The 20,318-nt window shown below is 38.8% G+C and overlaps 1 protein-coding gene across 5 annotated transcripts in view; it reads right to left on the bottom strand.

Moving 5' to 3' along the window:
* Window positions 1-20,318, bottom strand: part of FILIP1 (filamin A interacting protein 1) — a 203,487-nt gene that overhangs the window by 35,098 nt on the left and 148,071 nt on the right. For all 5 annotated transcript variants that reach the window (XM_037034350.1, XM_037034351.1, XM_037034349.1 and 2 more), the window contains one exon: window positions 18,385-18,563. In XM_037034350.1, coding sequence (XP_036890245.1) covers window positions 18,385-18,563 — 179 coding nt within the window. The remainder of the gene's footprint in view (window positions 1-18,384; window positions 18,564-20,318) is intronic.

Below are 20,318 nucleotides of genomic sequence, written 5' to 3'. Positions count from 1 at the left end.
TTGCGGTAACATTTATCTAATAATTATTTTATCCAGTTTTGGAACAACTTTAAAGCCAATGCATAAACTAAAAAGTCAAAGTAAAAAAAACACACCAAAACCTGAGAATTCTGTATTTATCTTGACTATTGTTAATCTAGAGGGGAAAAAAATGTAAGCGCCCTTCTGTTGTGGCAAGAATAGTTTTACAAACAAACAGAAGTTCATCCAGTCGCAAGGAATTAAGAATCCAGTCAGATCAATGTAGTCTACCCAGATTTTCATCACAGTTGAACTCAAGATTTTCATCACTTTAAACACAGAGACAAAACATTATTAACAATTGAGGTTACACAAAATTAGATACATACCAATGAGAACCACACCATCTGCCCTTTTGTTCAAATTGCAATGAAACAAATCATGTGAATGTAAAATCATGCTAGAAAAATTTGGCTTTGACCAAGTGAAGTTCTTTTGCAAAAGACTCACACTACCCTCCAGCCCTACTGAGCGCTAAATGCAAGCTATTTATTTTGATACACGCTGCTGAATTCAGACAATGGTTTTATGGCATTTTGAAAAATTACTAAAGTTGAACTTTTTATACAACCGTGTAACCCAGTCCAAACTTTAATATTATTCTCCAAAATCAAACCTGCTATTTGCTTCATTATTCTTGTTATCACTGCCGCACTGTTTCAGAACAAACAGGGCTTTCTTTGGATCTCTATGCATTTGAATTCATTGCCAACTTTTACAAGCCTTCTCCACATATGCAAAGAGAGATCTGTAGAAAATCCATGTAAAAAGAACAAAGAAAACCTTAAAAATAGTATTTTTACTTCATATTAGTTGTTGATCATCAAGTAATCATAAAGTAGAAGATGTATTTACAGTCGAAGGGAAGGCTGTTTTGCTAGCCTTCTAAACACAGTAGAATTGTTAGTAGCAAGGTAAGAAAGTTTTCATTTCTATTTATACAAACTCCCCAAGTTTCTGTAGAACTAGATTACTTTTAACCTTCATAGAAAAACAGGAGCATGCCTCATACCACAAGATGCGTCTTGGCCAGTTCCAGTCAAGAATTCTGAGGTATCAAGAAAAGTCACAATAAGCTGATCACTCCCAAGGGTTGTCACCATCCACACTCAGTAAATCCTACAGCAGAAAGCTGAAAGATTGTTGAATTCTCACAGCCCTTGTCAGATTAGAGAAGGCTCTACAAATGTCCAAACTCAGCTTCAAAGATGCTCTTTGCTGTAACACTTAGAAAGGAGCTTACTGCCAAGTAAGTCTATTAACAAATGAAATGCGCATGGGCTAGAGTAACTAACGTTGCTTAAATCAAAACAGATCTTGACTTCCTTACCTTCATACTAGGAAGCATGGTAGCTTTTGTTTTTGTTTTTGTTTTTTATGAGGGGGTACTGAAGTTTGTTCAACAGCAGCAGGCCCTGATCAGCCCCCTACTCCACAGGGAATTAAGCGTCACATTCCAGCCCTGTCATCAGAACAATGAAAGGTGAATGTTGTGCAAAACAGCTTGGGACCACTAACTGATGATGTCATTCCTCCCTTATATGGTTCATTATTGTGCAGATTTACTTTGGTCTGTGAAAAGGGGTGGAGCTGCCCAGGACTGGAAGGGCAGGCAGCTCTGAAGAAGCAAAGCAAGTCAACGGGAATTATGCTTTATACTTAGGCAAATGTACTGGGGAGAAGGATAAAGCTGAGGGAGAAGAATGAGGTAAAGAAAAGATATGCATAAAATGTCAAATGGGACTCACTCCTGATTTTTCAAACTAGCTAAACGCTATACAGTAGTATTCCACACACGCTGGAATTTAAATAGAGAGCCACCAGAGCCCCGTCTCTGATTCAGCCAATAGGAGAGGATCCACAGTTCAACCAAAGTGCTGGTTCACTTACGTGCTATCTAAATAAAAACACTACATCTTGGGATACAGAATGCCAAGTACCCTTTAGAGTTGAAGGGACATGGTGTCTTTAAAAAATGTTTTTAAGCTGAATTTCTTTCTTTCCTAAAAGTGTTTTTTTCCCTAATAAAGTGAGTATCAATGTTTAATATCCCACATAAACAAAAAGCTCTGTGGGGGTCCTTGTTTCCCTCCAGGGTTAAGGGTATCTTGAGACTAAAAAAAAAAACGAGAAAACCACTGTGGTTAACCACTAACCACATTGGCACATTCCTTGCTCTGACCTCATAAGGTCCCATTACAAATAATTCCTATTATAAGGCCCTGGCTGGGCTGCAGTTTTTGTGCCTTATAGCCCAGGAATCTGATTTGTGGTGCCCTGTTGGATCTGGACTAGATATCCCGTTTCCTCCTCTCCAGCCCCATTTTATTATTTTTCTTATTTCTTTATTTTTTCTTTTTTCTCATGTTTTAGTTATTTTCCCCTTTCTTATTTTTCTTATTGTTTTGTTTTTTCATTTTTTCTCACATTTAAAATTTTCTTTTCCTCAATTTTTCTTTGTTCTCTTCTCATTTTTTATTTTATTTTCTTTGCTCTTTCTCTCTCTTTTTTTTTAGAATTGGTTTTGTATTGTTAGTATTGGCATAGCTAGTATAGTTAGCATTGTTTATTACTATTGTTTATTAGCATAGTTAGCACTAGTTACCATAGTATAGTTAGTGTTTTTTGTTAGCATCGATGGTTACTATTGTCAATTAGTGTAGTTAGCAAGTCACCATGTCTAAGGACCTTGCAACCACCTCTACCAAGGAGGAGCTGCCTGTGGGCCATTATGAGCCCCTGAATACCACTGGCCAGAGCACCTTTGCCGAGGTGAGGTTGGCCTGGCACATTCTGACCAGGACGGACATGGCAATCAAAGTTATTAGTCTGTGAGGCTCCTCTAGACTTTTCCAAGCAGTCCACTGTATGAAGGGCTTGAATTACCCAAATATAAAGTTATTCTAGGTGACTGCCACTGAGGAAACATTATTGCTCATTGTGGAGCCTGAGTGGAGGGGACATGTTTGAATATCTGGAGGACCACAGCCGCTGAGAAGGAGGCCGGAGCCAAGTTTTCAGCAGCTGGTATCAGTGGTATAGTACTGCCACCAGGAGGGCTCGTTCACAGGGACCTGACACCAGAGAATGTACTTTTAGATGCTGAGCTGAATCTAAAACCTGCAGGGTTTGGTCTCACTAGTGCACTTATTGTCCATAAGCTGAGCACATTCTGTGGCACCTCTCTTATGACGCCCCCTCTTATGCCACCCCAGAGCTTTCCTGCACCAGACCTATGACAGCCCCAGGGCCAATGTATGGAGCCTGGGAGTAGTTCTGTACTGGATGGTGATGGGATACTTAGAGGAATTGACACAGCGATACTGAATGGGCACTTCTACGTCCCATATTTTATGCCTATAGAATGTCAAAAACTTTAAAACAAATTAATGACCCTTGACCCCAGAAAAAGAAGACCTCTGGAAGGTATCACGAAGGACCCTTGGCTCAACATGGGCCAGGAGGAGGAACTCGGGCTGCCTTGTGGCAACATGGACACCCAGGTAGCAGAGATAATGGTAGAAAGTACAACAAAGTGCTGGGCACGGCACACACTGATCCCAAGAACCACACCAACAAAGGTGAAGGGCCACACCATACTGCATGTTTCAAGGTTTCATATGCATGTTTCAAGCTTGCAATTCTGAATAAATATGTTTTGATGATCTGGTTATGTTAGTAAAAGCTACATTAAGCAACTTTCCTGGCTAAGATAAATTTACAGATACTAAGTCAATTAATTGCTGGTTTGGGATTTTTTTAGAGAGTCTCCTCCCAGCTATTTTAATATGATGGGAAAAACTGAAATTGAAGAAGAATCTGCTGCCACTACTTGTCTGTTGTACTCCGCGCTGCACCAGTGTTGGGGAAGGGCTTCTTGGAGATTGACAGACCCAAGACTGAATCTTGGCTTGGCACCTACTGGGCGGATAACCCAGAAGATGTTTTATAATTCATCTGACTTCAGTTTGCTCAGCTATATATGGATTTTAACTTGTAGGGTTAAACCTTACAGGCTGACTTTATAGTGGGCCCACAATAAATAATTAATATATTTGTTCACAGTTTATTCATTTTGATAATGGTAAGCATTTTGCAACAGCACACATTTGTGGCCTAATTTTGACACAGACGATAGAAACCCATGTTTAAAAAGAGAATGTTGGGGAGGGTTGTGATTGATTATATAATCAAGTGGCATCTTGCTTGAAATCTTCAAATGATTCCAGTTTGAGGTATAATCCCAAGGAGGCACTAATTATGTTCAAAACTTTATCAAATCAATATCTAAAGACAAATGATAATAGCAAGAGGAAATGTTTTATCACCTTTGAAAATTCTTTAAAACAAATGCCACCAATGTCAGTCACAGATCTGTGTTTTTGTTCCCTGTTTAATACCACTAAATAGTTACATTCAGAATTAGGTAACTTAAAGCCATACTATTAAGACTCACTTAAAACAGCTGTGTTTAGTATAATTAACTAAGATTCCTTGGCTAACTGACATTTCTTGTTAGAGCCTCTTTGAACCTAGAGAAGATATTTCAATGGGTGACAGCACCTCCTTAGAGTCACAGTGACTAGAAATGTCCCACTATTAGACCTTGAAGGGCAGGGACTACATCTTTGTGTCTGTCTTCAGAAAGTGTCTTCTTGTCACTCATTAAAAAAATAACCTTATTGAGGTATAATTGACAAATAAAGTTGTAAAATATTTAAAATGTACCCTGTAGTGACTTGATATATATTGTCAGATGATTCCCCCATCTAGCTAAGTAACACATATTATCATCTCACATCACTTTTCTTTTTGGTGAGAAAATTTAAGACCTATTTTTTTAGTACATTTCAAGTATACAATACAGTGTTATCAGCTATAGTCACCCTGTTTCACTTTAGATACTCAGACATTATTCATATTAGAGCTAAAAGTTTGTAGCTTTTTATTATTTTCTATTTCCCCTACCTTCCAGCACCTAACAACAACCACTTTTCTAATTTCTGTTTCTATGAGTTTGACTTTTTAAAAAAATTCCTTATATAAGTGATACCATGTAATATTTTTCTTTTTCTATCTGATTTATTTCACTTAGCATCATGCCCTCAGGGGCCATCCTTGTTGTTGCAAATGGTAACTTTCCTTCTTTTTCGTGGCTGAATAATATTCCGTTGTATACACATACCACATCTTTATCTATTTCTCCATTGACAGACACTTAGATTGTTTCCATATCATGGCTACTATGAATAATGCTGCAACAGATACCTCTTTGATAGCCTGATTTCATTTCCTTTGGACATATTCCCAAAAACTGGATGGCCAAATCATTTGGTAGTTCTTTTTTTAATTTTTTAAGGAGGCTCCATACTGTTTTCCACAGAAGCTGACCCAACAATTTACATTCCCACCAGCAGTGTACAAGCATTCCCTTTTCTCCACATTCCCAGCAATAGTTATTATCTCTTGCTTTTTGGGCAATAGCCAGTCTAACAGGTGGGAAGTGGTATCTCATTATGGTTTTGATTTGCATTTCCCTAAAAATTACTGTATTCACTCACTCTTAATAGGCTGCCCACCAAGGGCGAGGCATTATATTAGGGGATGTGGTGTGAACAAGATCCCAATACAATGTGACAGGTGCCCTGAGTAAAGACAGTGAGAATGTTTTCAAAGGAGGTGTCCTTTAAGACTTTTTCTAAGGCAGTGACACCTGAATGAATACAAAGGAACAAAGAAACCAAACATACAAAGAACAGAGGAAGGAGCAGCAAGTGCAAAGGTCCTGAACTGGGAATGCATTTGGGAGGTTCCAGGCACAGATAGGAGGCCAGGGTGACCAGAGTGTGAGGAGCAAAGGAAAAGAGGTATAAGGTCCATCCAAACGACTGGTAGGGACATTTAGGTATCACTTGAAGTATCACCATCAGGAGCATATGCTCCAGAGCTAGATCCAACACAATGCAAGGCCTTCTTCAACATGCACTAGAAGTTTTTCTAATTTGTCTAAGGAATGTTAGTAATCATATTTTTACTGGTGAAATGAGTGGTTGGAAATATATGGCATCTCCACTCTTGTTTAAATGAGGCATAAGCCCCTGGCCAGCCCAGCAGCCTGGCCATCTTAGGAGTGCTGCTTTCTCCAGACCCAGGCCTCCATTGGGTTCTTTGTCCCTCAAACTTAGCAGCAAATTCTATCCCCTGACGTTACAAGAAAATCAGCTGACCCTGCAGCTAGGATGTCGCTGCATTGGCCTGACTGAACCTTTTATGCCGGGAACTTGTCAGCATGTCTAAGGACAGGGGGGCTGAAACTTCACCAAGCGTATAAGTACGGAGTAATACTTACTCCTAACTGTATATGTGGCAAAATCCAGTTGGAGACTTGTTTTCATTGTGACATATCATTTTTCATAAATTATCAATATCTTCCAGTAAGATACGACAATTGGAAAACAGCAAGTTGCCACACCGTGGTGAGAAGCCGGATTTTATTCTGAAGGATCTGATTACATGACTTAATATGCAGAGAATGTGCATGGAGGCAGGGAGGACATGAGTGGAAACAAGTTGTCCAAAGAGAGCTATGCAGTAGCCAGACAAGCAATGTGATGGTAGCTTGGATAAGGCTTTATCTTGGCCTAGGGCGGTAGCAGCGGTTCTGTAGAAAAGTGGACAAATTCCAGATACAGTTTAAAAGCAGAATCAGTACAACTTTTACTGGTGGTTACATTTTCAAGGATAAGAGAAAGAGAAGGATTGAGGATGATTGCTGGTCTTTTAGTCTGAGATATTGGATAGAAAGAAGTACTGTTAATTGAGGTAGACTCAGCTGACCAAGAGTTCTGTTTGGAACACAGTTTAATAGTTTGAAAAACCTATTAGACATCTAAATGGACTGGTCAAGTACAGATACTGACTTAGTTACTATTACTCAGTGAACTAATTAAGCATTTTTATTTTTAAAAAATTAGACATTTTCTTTTCTATGAATGACACAGAGCCAAATAGAGGCTCTCCTCTCCAACCTTTTATCACATGTTGGCTGAACTGTGTGCGCCAATGTAATGGAATGCACATGGGAAGTATTATTGTGACGACGGGCTGCCACGCAAGTCCAAAGCCCACTGTTGGTATTGTGTTAGCACTTCTAATGCAACCGTAACTTCTCAGAGTGCTGGATCCAGAGTGTCCGGGCTCCCATCACCCTAAAAGCATCTGGTTGCCACTGAACATTATGACCTGAGCAGTGGCTCTTAAAATCAAGTCTTCTCACAATTGCTCCTTATTTATATTGATCAGGAAAAGAGAAAAAGAGGATGTTTTTTTAACATTTCTGAGAAAGGTCTAGTTTAGCATATGGCAAGTGGGAAGCTTCTCAATGTGTGGGTGATTGATTGCTGGTGGTGCTGATTCAATGTGCTTTCATTTTAGAAGGCAATTTTTTGTTTTTAATAATAATAGTATTATTATTTAATACTATTATTGAACAATAATTTAATAAAATATTATTATTAATACCATTACTATATCACTATAGTGATATATTACTATAGTAATTCATTACTATAGTAAATATTAATATAGTAATACTATATTACTATTTTTTATTAACACCACAGCAACAATAGTATTATTAAATATTAAATATCTAGTGATAACAATATTAAATATTATTATATAATATTTTGTAATAACAGCAAGAACGTTGTTGTCATTGTTTTTTTATTGTTGTTGTTGTTGTTGTTGTTACAGCAGAGGTTATGTTCCAGAACTGTGAAAAGTGGATGCACTGGGGGCCTGATGTGGACAGGCAAGGTGAAGAAAGTCATAGGATATTCTAGAAGAGCTGTACTTCTGTTCCTCACTTGGGGGCAGGAGAACATTCATCCACGATCTCCCTGGAGGTCGGGTAATGGGGGATTAAGTCTGAGCAGTAGTTTTTCACACAATTATGCCTTGTTCCTTGAGAGAAATATAATCCAGAACTTCTCAAATGTTACAGATTCCAGAAGTCAGACAACTGTGAGCACTGGAAAGCTGAGCCAATCAGAAAGTATTACAAGGAGGGACGCTGGGTGTAGGTAAGTGGGCAAAGTAAGAATACTTTGATGTTTAGAATACAAGATTTGGTGACATTGTTATAAAAGACAAAGATGAGGCAGACCAAAGCATTTCCCTTCTGACAGCACAATGGCCATGGAGCAATTATAGTTCATCGTTTGCAGTTTCCTATACATTTTAGATCAGACATGTACTTTCTTAACCATTTAAGAATAAAATAAATAAAAGTAACTTTCAGTAAACCCTTACAGGATATTAAGCGCTGTTAAAAAATGTACAGAAAATTCTAAGGCACAGCATTTCTGAACTTAAGAGGAATAAGTTAAGATTAAGTAAAGTTGACCTCTAGTTTGTTTGCAGTTGAAGCTCACATTTCAGCCCCTGAATATTATTTGAATAGTTTCTTGGCTAAGAAATTCACATCCAAGAGCTTAATATGTTATGCATTGAGCATGAAAGGCCCAACCTTTGATTAATCTTTTCTGTTCAAACTTTTCACCACTGTGAAGTACTTTCCAAACACAAGCATTCTTGGAAAAAAGTGCACACTCAGTCGAGGAGCCAGAAAGGAGCAACCTCCAAACACCGAAAACACCACCTTCCCAAGTTCCAACTCCCTCCCTGGAGTCCAGGATTTGTAATGCTCGTCTGAGTACCTTCTTCCAGCCTGGAAAAAAGGAAAAATCTCAGAGTAATGGAGTTATTCTCTGTGGTCTTAAGAGACAACAGATTTTTCCAGCAGTTTCCTTTCTTAACTCTTTCTTACTGTATAAATTTGTGCAAAAACATTTTCCTGGTATTAAGTGTGATAACAAGCAGGTGCCAGTTTATGGCAGCATTCCCAAGCTTTTCCATTTCAGAAAAATAATCTCACTTACTAGTTTTTTATACCTGATTTTATCCACGATGCTGAAACAAAACATCAGCTCAATTAAAAACTCGATTCAACTAGTTTGGAATTTGGGAACCAAGCACTGTGAACCCGTGGTTGGAAATTTTCACTTTTAAATCCAGTTGTTTTTGCAACCTGAATTCAGTTGCTTTTTCTGGAACTTATATATTTTACCAATGCTTCAATTAACTTTAAAAAATCTATAGGATATAGATTGGTTTTGTATTTTCTGACATACACAATGCCTATGAGAATTGATCAGCCCCTGCTGGGTAGCTCAGTTGGTTAGAGCAGCATCCTGATACACCAAGCATGTGGGTTTGGTCCCCGGTCAGGGCACATACAAGAAGCAACCACTAAATACATAACTAAGTGAAACAACAGATCGATGCTTCTCTTTCTTTCTCTCTGCCTCTCTCCACATCCTTCCTCTCTCTCTAAAGTCAGTAAGTAAAAAATATTTTTTAATTGATCAATTGTCTGGCATTACAATTGCCTGGTTTATGATGGACAGTATTGGTGTATTAACAAATCAGGAAGAATCTGAAAAAAATTGTCACTTCTAAGCACTATTCATTGTATGTCACTTGGGCAAACAATAATAAGGCTATAATTATTGACTTAAAATTTGCTTGTTAAAGTACCATTATAACTGGCCCGCTTGTTATTTCCTGATTTTCATTGTGTTTTTTAAAAGATTTTATGTATTTATTTTTAGAGAGCTAGGACAGGAGGGAGAGATACTTAGATATGCAAGAGAAACATCAACCAGTTGCCTCTTGCACACTCCCAGCTTGGGACCTGGCCCACAACCCAGTTATGTGCTCTGACTGGGAATCAAACCAGGACCTCTTGCTTTGCAGAATTATGCCCAACCCCCTGGGCCACACCAGTTAGGGCTCATTATGTGTTCCTTAAAACTTCCCATCTGCCTTAGTTTCTGAGAGCTCTCTGACTAACAATAAAAATAAGCATGAATTTATATTTGCATACATATGCTATACCAAAACAATTACCATATATATATATATGTATACATACATATATATATGTATACATATATATATAGTGATTTAATACACCAATTTATTTGCATACATATACTATACCAAAACAATCACTATATATGTGGTGATTTATTAATACACCAATACTGTCAATCATAAACCAGGCAATTGTAATGCCAGACAATTGATCAATTAAAAAAAATTTTTTACTTACTTTATATATATAGTAAAAAATTATATATATAATAAATATATATATTTATATAAACACATATATAAATTATATGTAATAATTTATATATATATAAAGTAGATCTGCACTAGGCTTTCTAAATAAGTGAATTTATATCTGGATTCCACTTAACAACCAACAGTAACTTCTATGAAAAGTACATGTATTAAAATAACAATTCTACTTAGTGCACTATTAGGTAAAATTCTTTAGTTTTGGAGTTGTTTTTTTTCATATCTAAAGCAGTTTGTTTTATGCAGCTGCTGGGAAAAGAGAATAATTATTTCCCAGGTTATTATAACAGGTCAGTCCAAACTAGGCTTAAACTTACATTATTTTCAAGATATAAAATGTGTTCTATCACTTCTTTTTAATTCAATATTTTTAATATACAACATTATAGAAATACAGCAATATTTATGACTTCAGCAAAGTTGCCATAGAAGGTTTTTTCTAAATGATGCTTATAATTATTACATATTTTACTTCATATAAAATTTTACTTGGATAAAAATCATAATACTGCTTTTTTAATAGAAAATCATCATTTTCAAGCTATATATTTTATAGTTGCATTTTACTCCTCAGGTATAATTTTTTTTATAACAAGAGACTTATCAGTCCTTTGGAAACTTAAAAAATCAATGCTGACTTTTCCCTTAATATAAACCACTGCCATTAGATGGACAGTTCTGCTGAAAGGGTAGAAGCCAGACAAGGCCAGAGGGCCATGATCCTCACTCAAGTCTGATCAGTTGTAACCCATGTTTACAAATAATTTATCTGCACTATACATAAAAATAACTCTCATATTAGCCACTACTAAGGGTCTCAACTTTTTAAACTGATATAGAATGCCATGTCTACTTGAAATGTCCATATCTACTATAATCTATTTCCAGAACATCTATCAGCTCTATTGATCTGTCTATCCATGTACCAACAATACAATATTTTACTTATTGTAACTTTAAAATGAGTTTTGTTTCTGATAGAAAATATCTACTACTTCTCATTTTCAAAATTTTACTAGTCTTGCTTTTTCCTACTTCATCTCTGAAGTGTCCTCTACTTCTCTGAGAAGATGCCTCTTCAATGAATTGGGTACTTATAGTTTCAGAAACTGTCTGATGACTTCCTGAAATATTTCTGAAAGAGAACAACTCAGTAATTGGTTCAGATATACAGAGACTCACAACCTGACCACCTTCGCCTACTGGGTTCTCACTCTTTACTTCTCATATAACATCCTCCATTTTCACTTCTGTGACTCTTCCAGACTAAGGGGTACCAAATAACAAGACCAAGACATTCTTATGTATTAAAATCTTAAACAGTAAAGTGTATTTCTTGCTCATTGTCTCTCAAGCCACCCTTTTCAATGCCTTTCCTTTCCTTTGTTCAGTTTTCTTTTATTATTGTCCCACCTCTTTGTCTAATGTTAGAGTCCTTCTTGGTTCAACTTTTGTTTTTGTTGTCCTTGAAGTCCAAATACATTGAATCTAATGAACAAAGACTCAGCTAGGTTAAGCCTAAGATCTGCAAAACACTTTTATCATCCTTATATATAATAAAAATGTAACCTTAACTGGCATTTACACTTAAATATAATCTCATAACCTCTGAAGTTATATGGGTGGCTGCTGGCAGCACTACAAGACCCCGAATCATCAAATAGAATTAACTGGATTTTGTGGTATATTAAAAAATAATTAAGGAAAGTAAAATGCACCTGGGAAATATTTTCCATAACAGTAGAAGTAAATTAATTTGCATCACAACCTTTAATTAACAAAAAAATTTTGTTGATCAGATAACCTGCTTCCTAAACATATCTATTGCAGTTATATTACTAAGACTGAAGAGTCTCAGATCCAAGGCTGCTAACTAAATGACCTTGAGAATGAGGGTACTGTAAAGCTTGGGGGGGAAGGTCACATATACTTAAGACCCAGCATTTTTGTGTAGTTGAAATCTGGTGAAATGAACCTCAGGCATTTTTTAATGGACTCACTCATATTTAATCCACAGGGTGCCTAGTTAAGAGTAGGTGACATGAGCCTAGTTCTACAATGCTGAGAGTAGATACATTAATATCCTGGGTCTTTTAGGAGGATTACCTCCCTTTTAATTCCAAACTTCTAGCCCTAGGGAGCTGTCTTTGAGTCACTGATTGCCTGGTCTCTTTTAAGGAAGATGTAACATCACTTTTTTTTTCTTTTTACATTATCCCCACCTACCCCATCCCCCAACACAAACACTCAATCTGTGCTATAGAAGTAATACCACCAACTCAGCCTCCTTCACTTCAATCCCATTTTCCAGTGGGATTGGGATTTGCATATTGCAAGGATAAGAGGAATTGAAAGGTGTAGTTTGAGCCCAGCATTCTTTCAGAAAATCAGCTGTAAAACATATTTCTTCTATGGTTGAATCTCTGATTTCTAATACCTCGCCTTTCTGAGAAACTCTATTCTCAGGAATTTTCTCAGTGGGCAGGATACTGATAGTAGGGACATATCTCGTGACCACATCTGTGAATTTGAATTCGGGACAGAGTGGTTGGGCAGTCCAAGAAGTCACTGTCCAACTTTCCAAGTCATCTTTTTTCCCTCCTTGTATTAATGAAATGAGGTGGTCAGTTTAATCAGAAGGGAAGAATTTAGAAGTAAAAAGTTTACTTCATTTTATTTTTTTTACCATGAGAAGCTCAGTTCAAACATCGATTCTTTCAATTATCTGTTAGCAGTGACTTTGGGGGAAGGAACATAACCCATCTGCTTTCCCACCTGCTAAACAGGGATGGTAATTATTGTACATGTTACAGTTGTGTAAGGATTAAACAAGGTGTATATGCGTCCAGCATTTTGGGGAGGTCAATAAAAGCTAACTGTGCTATTAAACAGCATCTAGCTGAGCGCTAACACAGTGTTACTTAGGGCTCAGAAGTTTTCTGCTGATATGTTCCACCTATTGATTACTTTCTGCTTGATAAGACTTGACCATTTACACATCAGCAGCAATCTTTTTCTACAAAGTGCTTTATTGTGATCTTCCAAGCTCCGAGTGAAAAACATCCCTTTAATTGCCATATTTTAGAGATAAGACATCTAAATCCAAGAAATTTTAGGAAATTATGCCCAGGAACCAGATGTAAGTCTTTTTCAATAAAGTGAGCCAAGAATATTTCCCCAAATCTTAGGCCACTAGAGCCCATTTTCAAAAACGTACTCCATCTTACTGGCCATTCCCCCACACAGGCAAATGCAGTAGTGCAGCCGGTCCCATGGGCCTCCAGGCCAATGTCCAATCCCCTTCATGTTCACCTAGACGATACCAAAATGGGGCTTGAAAGCTTTTCATCCATTCAAGCTCCTGCTCCTGCATTCTCTGTTTTACAAGTTCAGAAATTTCTCTTGAGATGATGATTTGTACTTAAAAAAAACTTATACTTGGAAAGCTTGCTGCAATATTATATGATGATGTAATTATTTATTCAGTCCCAGCTGAGCCTATAGAATCCAAAAGCTTTAAAAATCTGTATCTACAGTTACGGATTTAGACAGTGCTCCCCCACATCATTTATTCACATACACACACACATTGCCCCCAAATATTTAAGTTCAAGACCACTTTTTTTAATGCAATTCTGCTATCTCTATTCTGACATCCTTGAAACAACCCTAGTGAAGCTTAAGATTAAAATCACAAGTACTGCTATTCAGACAAGGAATAAAATATAAACTCTAATGGTGATTTCATGTGCCCAGCATTACGCCTCTAAAGATTGAGTCAGCTTAAACTATGCACCAAACAACCAAACAGAGTATAGCATTTGGAAAGAGAGCTCTTCTTTACCCAATCTTAATGCTAAAGGACATTTTCATCTTTATTATTAACAATGCCATTTAAGCCAATGCATTTTTTCATGGTATTTCCCCTTTTAAATTTGGGAATATGACTATTTGTAATAATAAATATGTAGCAAATGATGATAATAAATTACAAACACAGTCTGCTGACTTAGAACAAAGGAAGCCCAGAACAATAATTTGCCCACTATAAGGACTTAATTTGTGGAATTTCTATACAAGATGAACTGAACAACTCCTGAAAAGTTTTTACACTTGCATGGTGGTGTAGGTCAGTGACCATCACAGGGAAGCGGCCTGGAGGAGGGCTTCATGGAGTCTTCCACAACCATCATCAGCCTTGCATCCAGGCAATCCCAAACAGAATGCAACTGAAGTGGAAGGCTCTGTGTCCTAGTCAAACCTGGCTCCAAAAACAAGGCCCCAGACTGCATCTCCCAGAGATCTCGAAGCTTCTCTTATGTTGACAGTCTAAGGACACCACTGGCGCTAATATCACTGTGTTTATATCCTCACAATATCCGCCCTTGTGCCTCGTAAAGATGTTGTGTTACAGTTTGGGAGTAAAAGCACGGAGGTGAGGAGTCCACACACACACAAAGAAAACATAAAACAAGCCATTTTGCCCAAGGGATTCATTTGCATAAAAGTGCCAGTGACCTGCTTTATGATCTTAATTGAACTACATAATTTTTCTGGGCCTCAATTTCTCCTCCCGTAGAATGAGCAACTTGAAAAGGCTGATCTCAGAAATCTTTTGCAATGCTCAGAGCCTCAGATTCCTGGTTTTGTGAAACACATGAATCTGGACTGCTTATCTAAACCTGCTACTAATCCCACGTGCCTAGGTCTGTTTTTGTTATCTTTAGCCATTTTGCCAGAAGTCAGAACCCCTCACAGAGCAGGATAATTATAGAGAAGGGAGCCCAGATGCTCCCTTAAGTAGAGCCTCCTGGCTCTGCACCCCTCCCTGCTTCATTCCCACGGCCACCCAGTGAAAAGCTGCCTGGGATGAAGACAGCCTGCAGAGTCACACACCCAGCAGGAGAAACTGGGTGATTACAAGAAGCAAACCACTTAGACTTATCTCAAATCTCACTTCCTTCCTTTACTCACAGATTAAACAAGGTAAATGTTTCCAAAGGAAAGTTCTTGGCTCTCCCTGTCTCTCTTTCTGTCTATTTTTTTTTTCTTTTCCTCACAAAGGGGGCTTTTCCAGAGCCGGGAAAGGGAGTGCAAAACAGAGATGCAAACAAAGGACTTGGAACAGCCTGTACCAGGTCTCCCAGTAGTGCCGAGGAATGCCAGTTCTTTCGTAGCTGTAGCTCAGCTTCCCCTGCAGGTGTTGTGGCCACAGCCACATGGCTGTCAGAGCACCTGGGCCCTGACTGAGCCCTGAGGGACTGGTCCAAGGTCCTTGTGGGGAGGAGCTCCACTGCAATGTGGCCCACGGAATAGCAAGCCTTGGGGTCAGCAAACTGCCAGCCCCTATAAGTAGACCTAATTATGACTGCTGACTTCGAAAAGAGGATTTAACTCAAAGAAGATTTATAGCGGGGCAGTTTCCAATGGGCCAGAATCCCAAGCCTGACCTTTGAGAAAATCCTATAGGCTTCACTGCCCCGGGAACATGGCAGGCCAGTCACGGTGGATGCCTCAGATCGAGGGGAAATTCAGAGAAGCCAACTGAAGTTACCAGAGTCATAGTGGGTTTATAATTTAACAAACAAGCATTTCAAGGTGTGACCACAGTGACATGTGCACTGGTGGGCACTTAGGACAGATCTGGGAACTGAAAAAAGAAAAACATTGACAGTAAAAAATATGCAACGTTAAAGTATAACCTGTTGAGTCAAAAAGTACAATTTCTAAACCCTGAAGTGATTTGATATTTAAGTGAGAGTCAAAGGTGAATTCTTATCTAAAACATGAAAGTTGGGTGACATATTCCAGTTGTGCCGATTAAAGTATCAAAAGCATCTTAAGATAAGTTGTTAAAAATTTACTTTGATTTTTTAAAAACCTCTTCACAGTACGTGGCTCAGAAGACATGGTGGTTGTAGTTGTCTTAGTAAACTTAACTCCGAGAAAAAGATTGGAGTTGTTCAGCATGAAGCTGACCAACACGAAGTTAGTAAATAAACACATCTAGGATCCGCTCATTGCATAACTGATGTAAGAGTACTGTTTGAACAGTTCAGTTACTCTTAGAGAACACAAAAATCAGGAAAACAAAAAGAGAGCCTGGGTAAGTTCAGCTGCTCCGCAGATTTCACTGAAAACCACAACTCTGTAAGTGAACTTGTGCCTCTTCAGGCATTTACGTTGGGTGTGAAATTGGAGAAAACAGATATATCTGGTTAATGAAATAATTTACAGAGTGATCAGAAAATAATTAATCCACACAGGTGTTTTTAAAAGTTAGTTGATCTCAGAGCTTTTAAAAAGCCCGTATCAAACAAGTTGTGACCCTTTTACCCGACCACATTTCCAGCACAGGGATCTGTTGCCAGTGCCTGTAACTTACACTGTCCTTAGAAACTCATTTACAACATCCGTGCTTTAGGCTACAAAGTTCAGAGATTGAGGAGGTGGCATTTATTCTCACTGTTTGGTTACCAAAATCTCAATTTAGACCAACGATTTGTTCAAACATGAAGCTGATAAGCCTGAGCTGACGGAAGCAGGAGACAGGCGGAAAGAAACCATAAATTGAGGATGTTGTACATCCATCATTCTCCTTTCCATTTTTGCCTCCCCAAGGAATGTGCCAAGTCCAATAATAAATAAATAGTACCAACAGTTTTTTTTTAATTTAACACAAATTCACTCTGTTTTGTTTTTATTTCCTCTCTTATTGGGATAGCTTTTTCTGGTAAGTAAACTATTCTGGGAAAACCAGATCTCTTTTTGGTAACTAGATAATAAAGCTGGGATTGGTAAAGCTGTTTCTGAGTGGCTTTTTTTAAAAAACATTTTTATTTTTCAACTATAGTTGGCATGCATGATTGCATTACTTTCAGGTGTACACCGCAGTGATTAGACATTACATACGCAACTTACTAAGTGGTCATCCTGATAGATCTTGCACTGGTCTGATATTACTGACTGTATTCCCTATGCTGCACTCGACATCTCCATAGACTGTTCTGCAACAACCAATTTGTACTTCTTCATCCCTTCACCCATCTTCCCAACCCCCCTCCGATCTGCCAACTGAGAAAATGTTCTCTGTATCTGTGAGTCTGTTTCTGTTCTGTTTCTTTATTTTGTTTTTTTATATTCAATTTTTGCTAGAGATGTATTGAGTGCCATTTCATTGTTCATATTTCTGGGCTTTTTTTGTCTTCTTAAAGAAGACCTTTTAACATTTCATATAATACCAGTCTGGTGGTGATGAACTCCTTTGGCTTTTTCTTGTCTGGGAAGCTCTTTATCTGCCCTTTGATCCCCTGAGTGGCCCTTCACTTGCAAGTCCTATGCACTGAAGCAGACACGCTTGGTAACGCAGAGCATCAGCATTCAAGTCATTGGTTTCAAAGATTGTGAAATTCACAGACATAATTATTCAGCTAAGGGACGAAGAAGGACAGAATAAACTAAAAAGAAGATGATAAAAATACTGGGGAGCATAGACCTTGTCAATTTGGAGTCAGCTTCAAATATGGCAATCCTTAATCTGAGAAAAACTGCTTACAAGGATATATAAGCAAGGCGCAACATGCTGAGTTTTTGTTTTCTTCTGTTTTGATATTTTTGTACATTGTTTTAAGAGTTCTTAACCCTTAAAAAGTTAAGCACATAGTTCTAGTACATTAAGTAATTTATATACACCTGAATATTCAGAGTTTCTGTACTGGTATTAAGAATGAATAGGATTCACTTTAAATTGTTAAGTTTGAAAATTTGCCTTCCTGAATAAGTGCATTTCAATCCCAAAGGGAACAAGTAGATTATTTTAATTAGTAGAGAGGCCTTTCAAATGTGGGTGTTTCATGATTCAAGTTCAAATATAATCTTCCTGTGTTGGGTTCCAACTATAAAGTTTATAGCTTACAAAATCCTAGTGGAAATGTAGAGTCCACTTATATGCAACCTCAAATATATTCACTTTAATAGTTCCAGATAAAAGTCCATCTAGCTCTCTGTGGTCAGAAGCCATTCAGAAATCGGAACCAGCCTGGGCACCTATCTGTGATGTCACTAGAACAAAGTCTGGTGCCTGACAGTGGGGACAGAGATGAGGACTGCCCTGATGTGCGCCCTGATGTGCCTGGGGGCACGTGTGCACATTACCTCTCCCGCTCCTGCTCCAGCAGGTTGGTGAAGTCGTCGCTCTTGTTCATGTAGTCAGTGTGCTTATGCTTCTCGTTTTCCAACTCGTCCACAGTGCGCCTGTGACACTTCTCTGCCAGCAAGAGTTGCTCTAGCATGCGCCGGTAGGTTTCCCTCTGTTTCTCCTCAAGTCTGTCCAGCTGAGTAAGCAAACATGGGAAAGAGTTTAATATTTCACTTTATTTGTATATGACTTTAAATAATTTGTTTGCATTGGTCTAGTAATTTATTGCCTGAAAGGGTATTCTCAGCCATTTTCCCCATTCTGTCATATTCTCTAGGTCATTTGGCTTTACAAACCAGTCAATGATAAGGCTGCAGTAACCTCTGGGCTCTGGCCCTTGTGCTGTGAACACAGGTGTGGTTCCTGAACTTGCAGGAAAACAAAGCCTGTCATTGTTCCATGAGGTGACACAAAACCCTCTAGTCAGACAGAAAGAAGTTAACATCCCCCCTGATCTCGGGACACATAAGAGCTTGGCATGTACACACATCAAACATCTCCCCTGAGGAACTTCCGCCAAGATGGAGGCGTAGGTGGAAAACACTGTGCCTTCTCCCACAACCAAGTTTGAATACACAAAGGTTTGGAGAACAAAGATGCAGCCAAAGAACAGAAAATTGAACTATACAGAAGTCCAACTACAATGAACCGTTCTACCAGAGGGGTAAAAGGGGCGGAGCAAGCAGCGGAGCAGGGTCAGGCAGGAAGGGCCTCCCCACCCCCACCCCCAACCCCAGGCGCCCAGGCATCTGGGGTAGCGCTGGCGGACCCAGTGAGGGCTTGGGACTGCGGAAGTGAGAAGTGAGACAGACTGCACAGCCCCCAGCAACGAACCCAGCAGAGACTGACCGAGGTCACACATTTGCGAGGAGTGGGACTAATCGCGCGGCCGGTGGTGGCGGCGGGAGGAAGCAAAGGGTGCTCGCCATTGCCTTCCTTTGGCCCCGCCCCCCCATACAGCGTCACAACCCAGCGACTGGGTTGCCCGGCCCTGGGCTCTGCTCCTCATACGTAACAGGCACGAACAATCCAAAATATGCCTCAAGAAGAACTCAAAGCCCCAGAGCCCATAATTCTAAGTGACCAGGAAATAGCAAAACTCTCAGATGCACAATTCAAGATACTGGTGATCAGGATGCTCACAGAACTGGTTGATTATAGCCACAAATTAGAGGAACATATAAAGGCTAAACTAATTGAAATGAAGGGAAATCGACAGGAAACCAATAGTGATGGAAAGGAAACTGGGACTCAAATTAAGGGGGTGGACCAGAAGGAAGAAAGAAATGACCAAATAGGAAAAAGTAAAGTTACAAGAATTCAAAAAAATGAGGAGAGGCTTAGGAACTTCCAGGACATCTTTAGATGTTCCAACATCCGGATTATAGGGGTACCAGAAGGGGGAAAGAAACAGCCACGAGTGGGAAACTTATTTGAACAAATAATAAAGGAGAACTTCCCCAGTCTGGCAAAGGAAATAGACTTCCAGGAAATCCAGGAAGCTAAGAGAGTGCCAAAGAAGTTGGACCCAAGAAGGAACACACAAAGGCACATCATAATTACATTAGCCAAGATTAAAATGAAGGAGAGAATCCTAGAAGCAGCAAGAGAAAAGGGGACAGTCACCTACAAAGGAGTTCCCATCAGACTGTCAGCGGATTTCTCAAAAGAGACCTTACAGGCAAGAAGGGGCTGGAAAGAAGTATTCCAAGTCATGAAATCCAAAGACCTACAGCCAAGATTGCTCTATCCAGCAAAGCTTTCATTTAGAATGGAAGGACAGATAAAGTGCTTCTCAGATAAGGTCAAGTTCAAGGAGTTCATCATCACCAAGCCCTTATTATATGAAATGCTAAAGGGACTTATCTAAGAAAAAGAAGATGAAAAATAT

This window comes from Sturnira hondurensis, unplaced genomic scaffold (assembly GCF_014824575.4).
Source record: "Sturnira hondurensis isolate 20B ecotype Veracruz unplaced genomic scaffold, ASM1482457v3 Scaffold0022136, whole genome shotgun sequence".
NCBI lineage: Eukaryota > Metazoa > Chordata > Mammalia > Chiroptera > Phyllostomidae > Sturnira > Sturnira hondurensis.
Note: the sequence above shows the minus strand (reverse complement) of the source record. Positions and strands in the feature narration are given on the sequence as shown.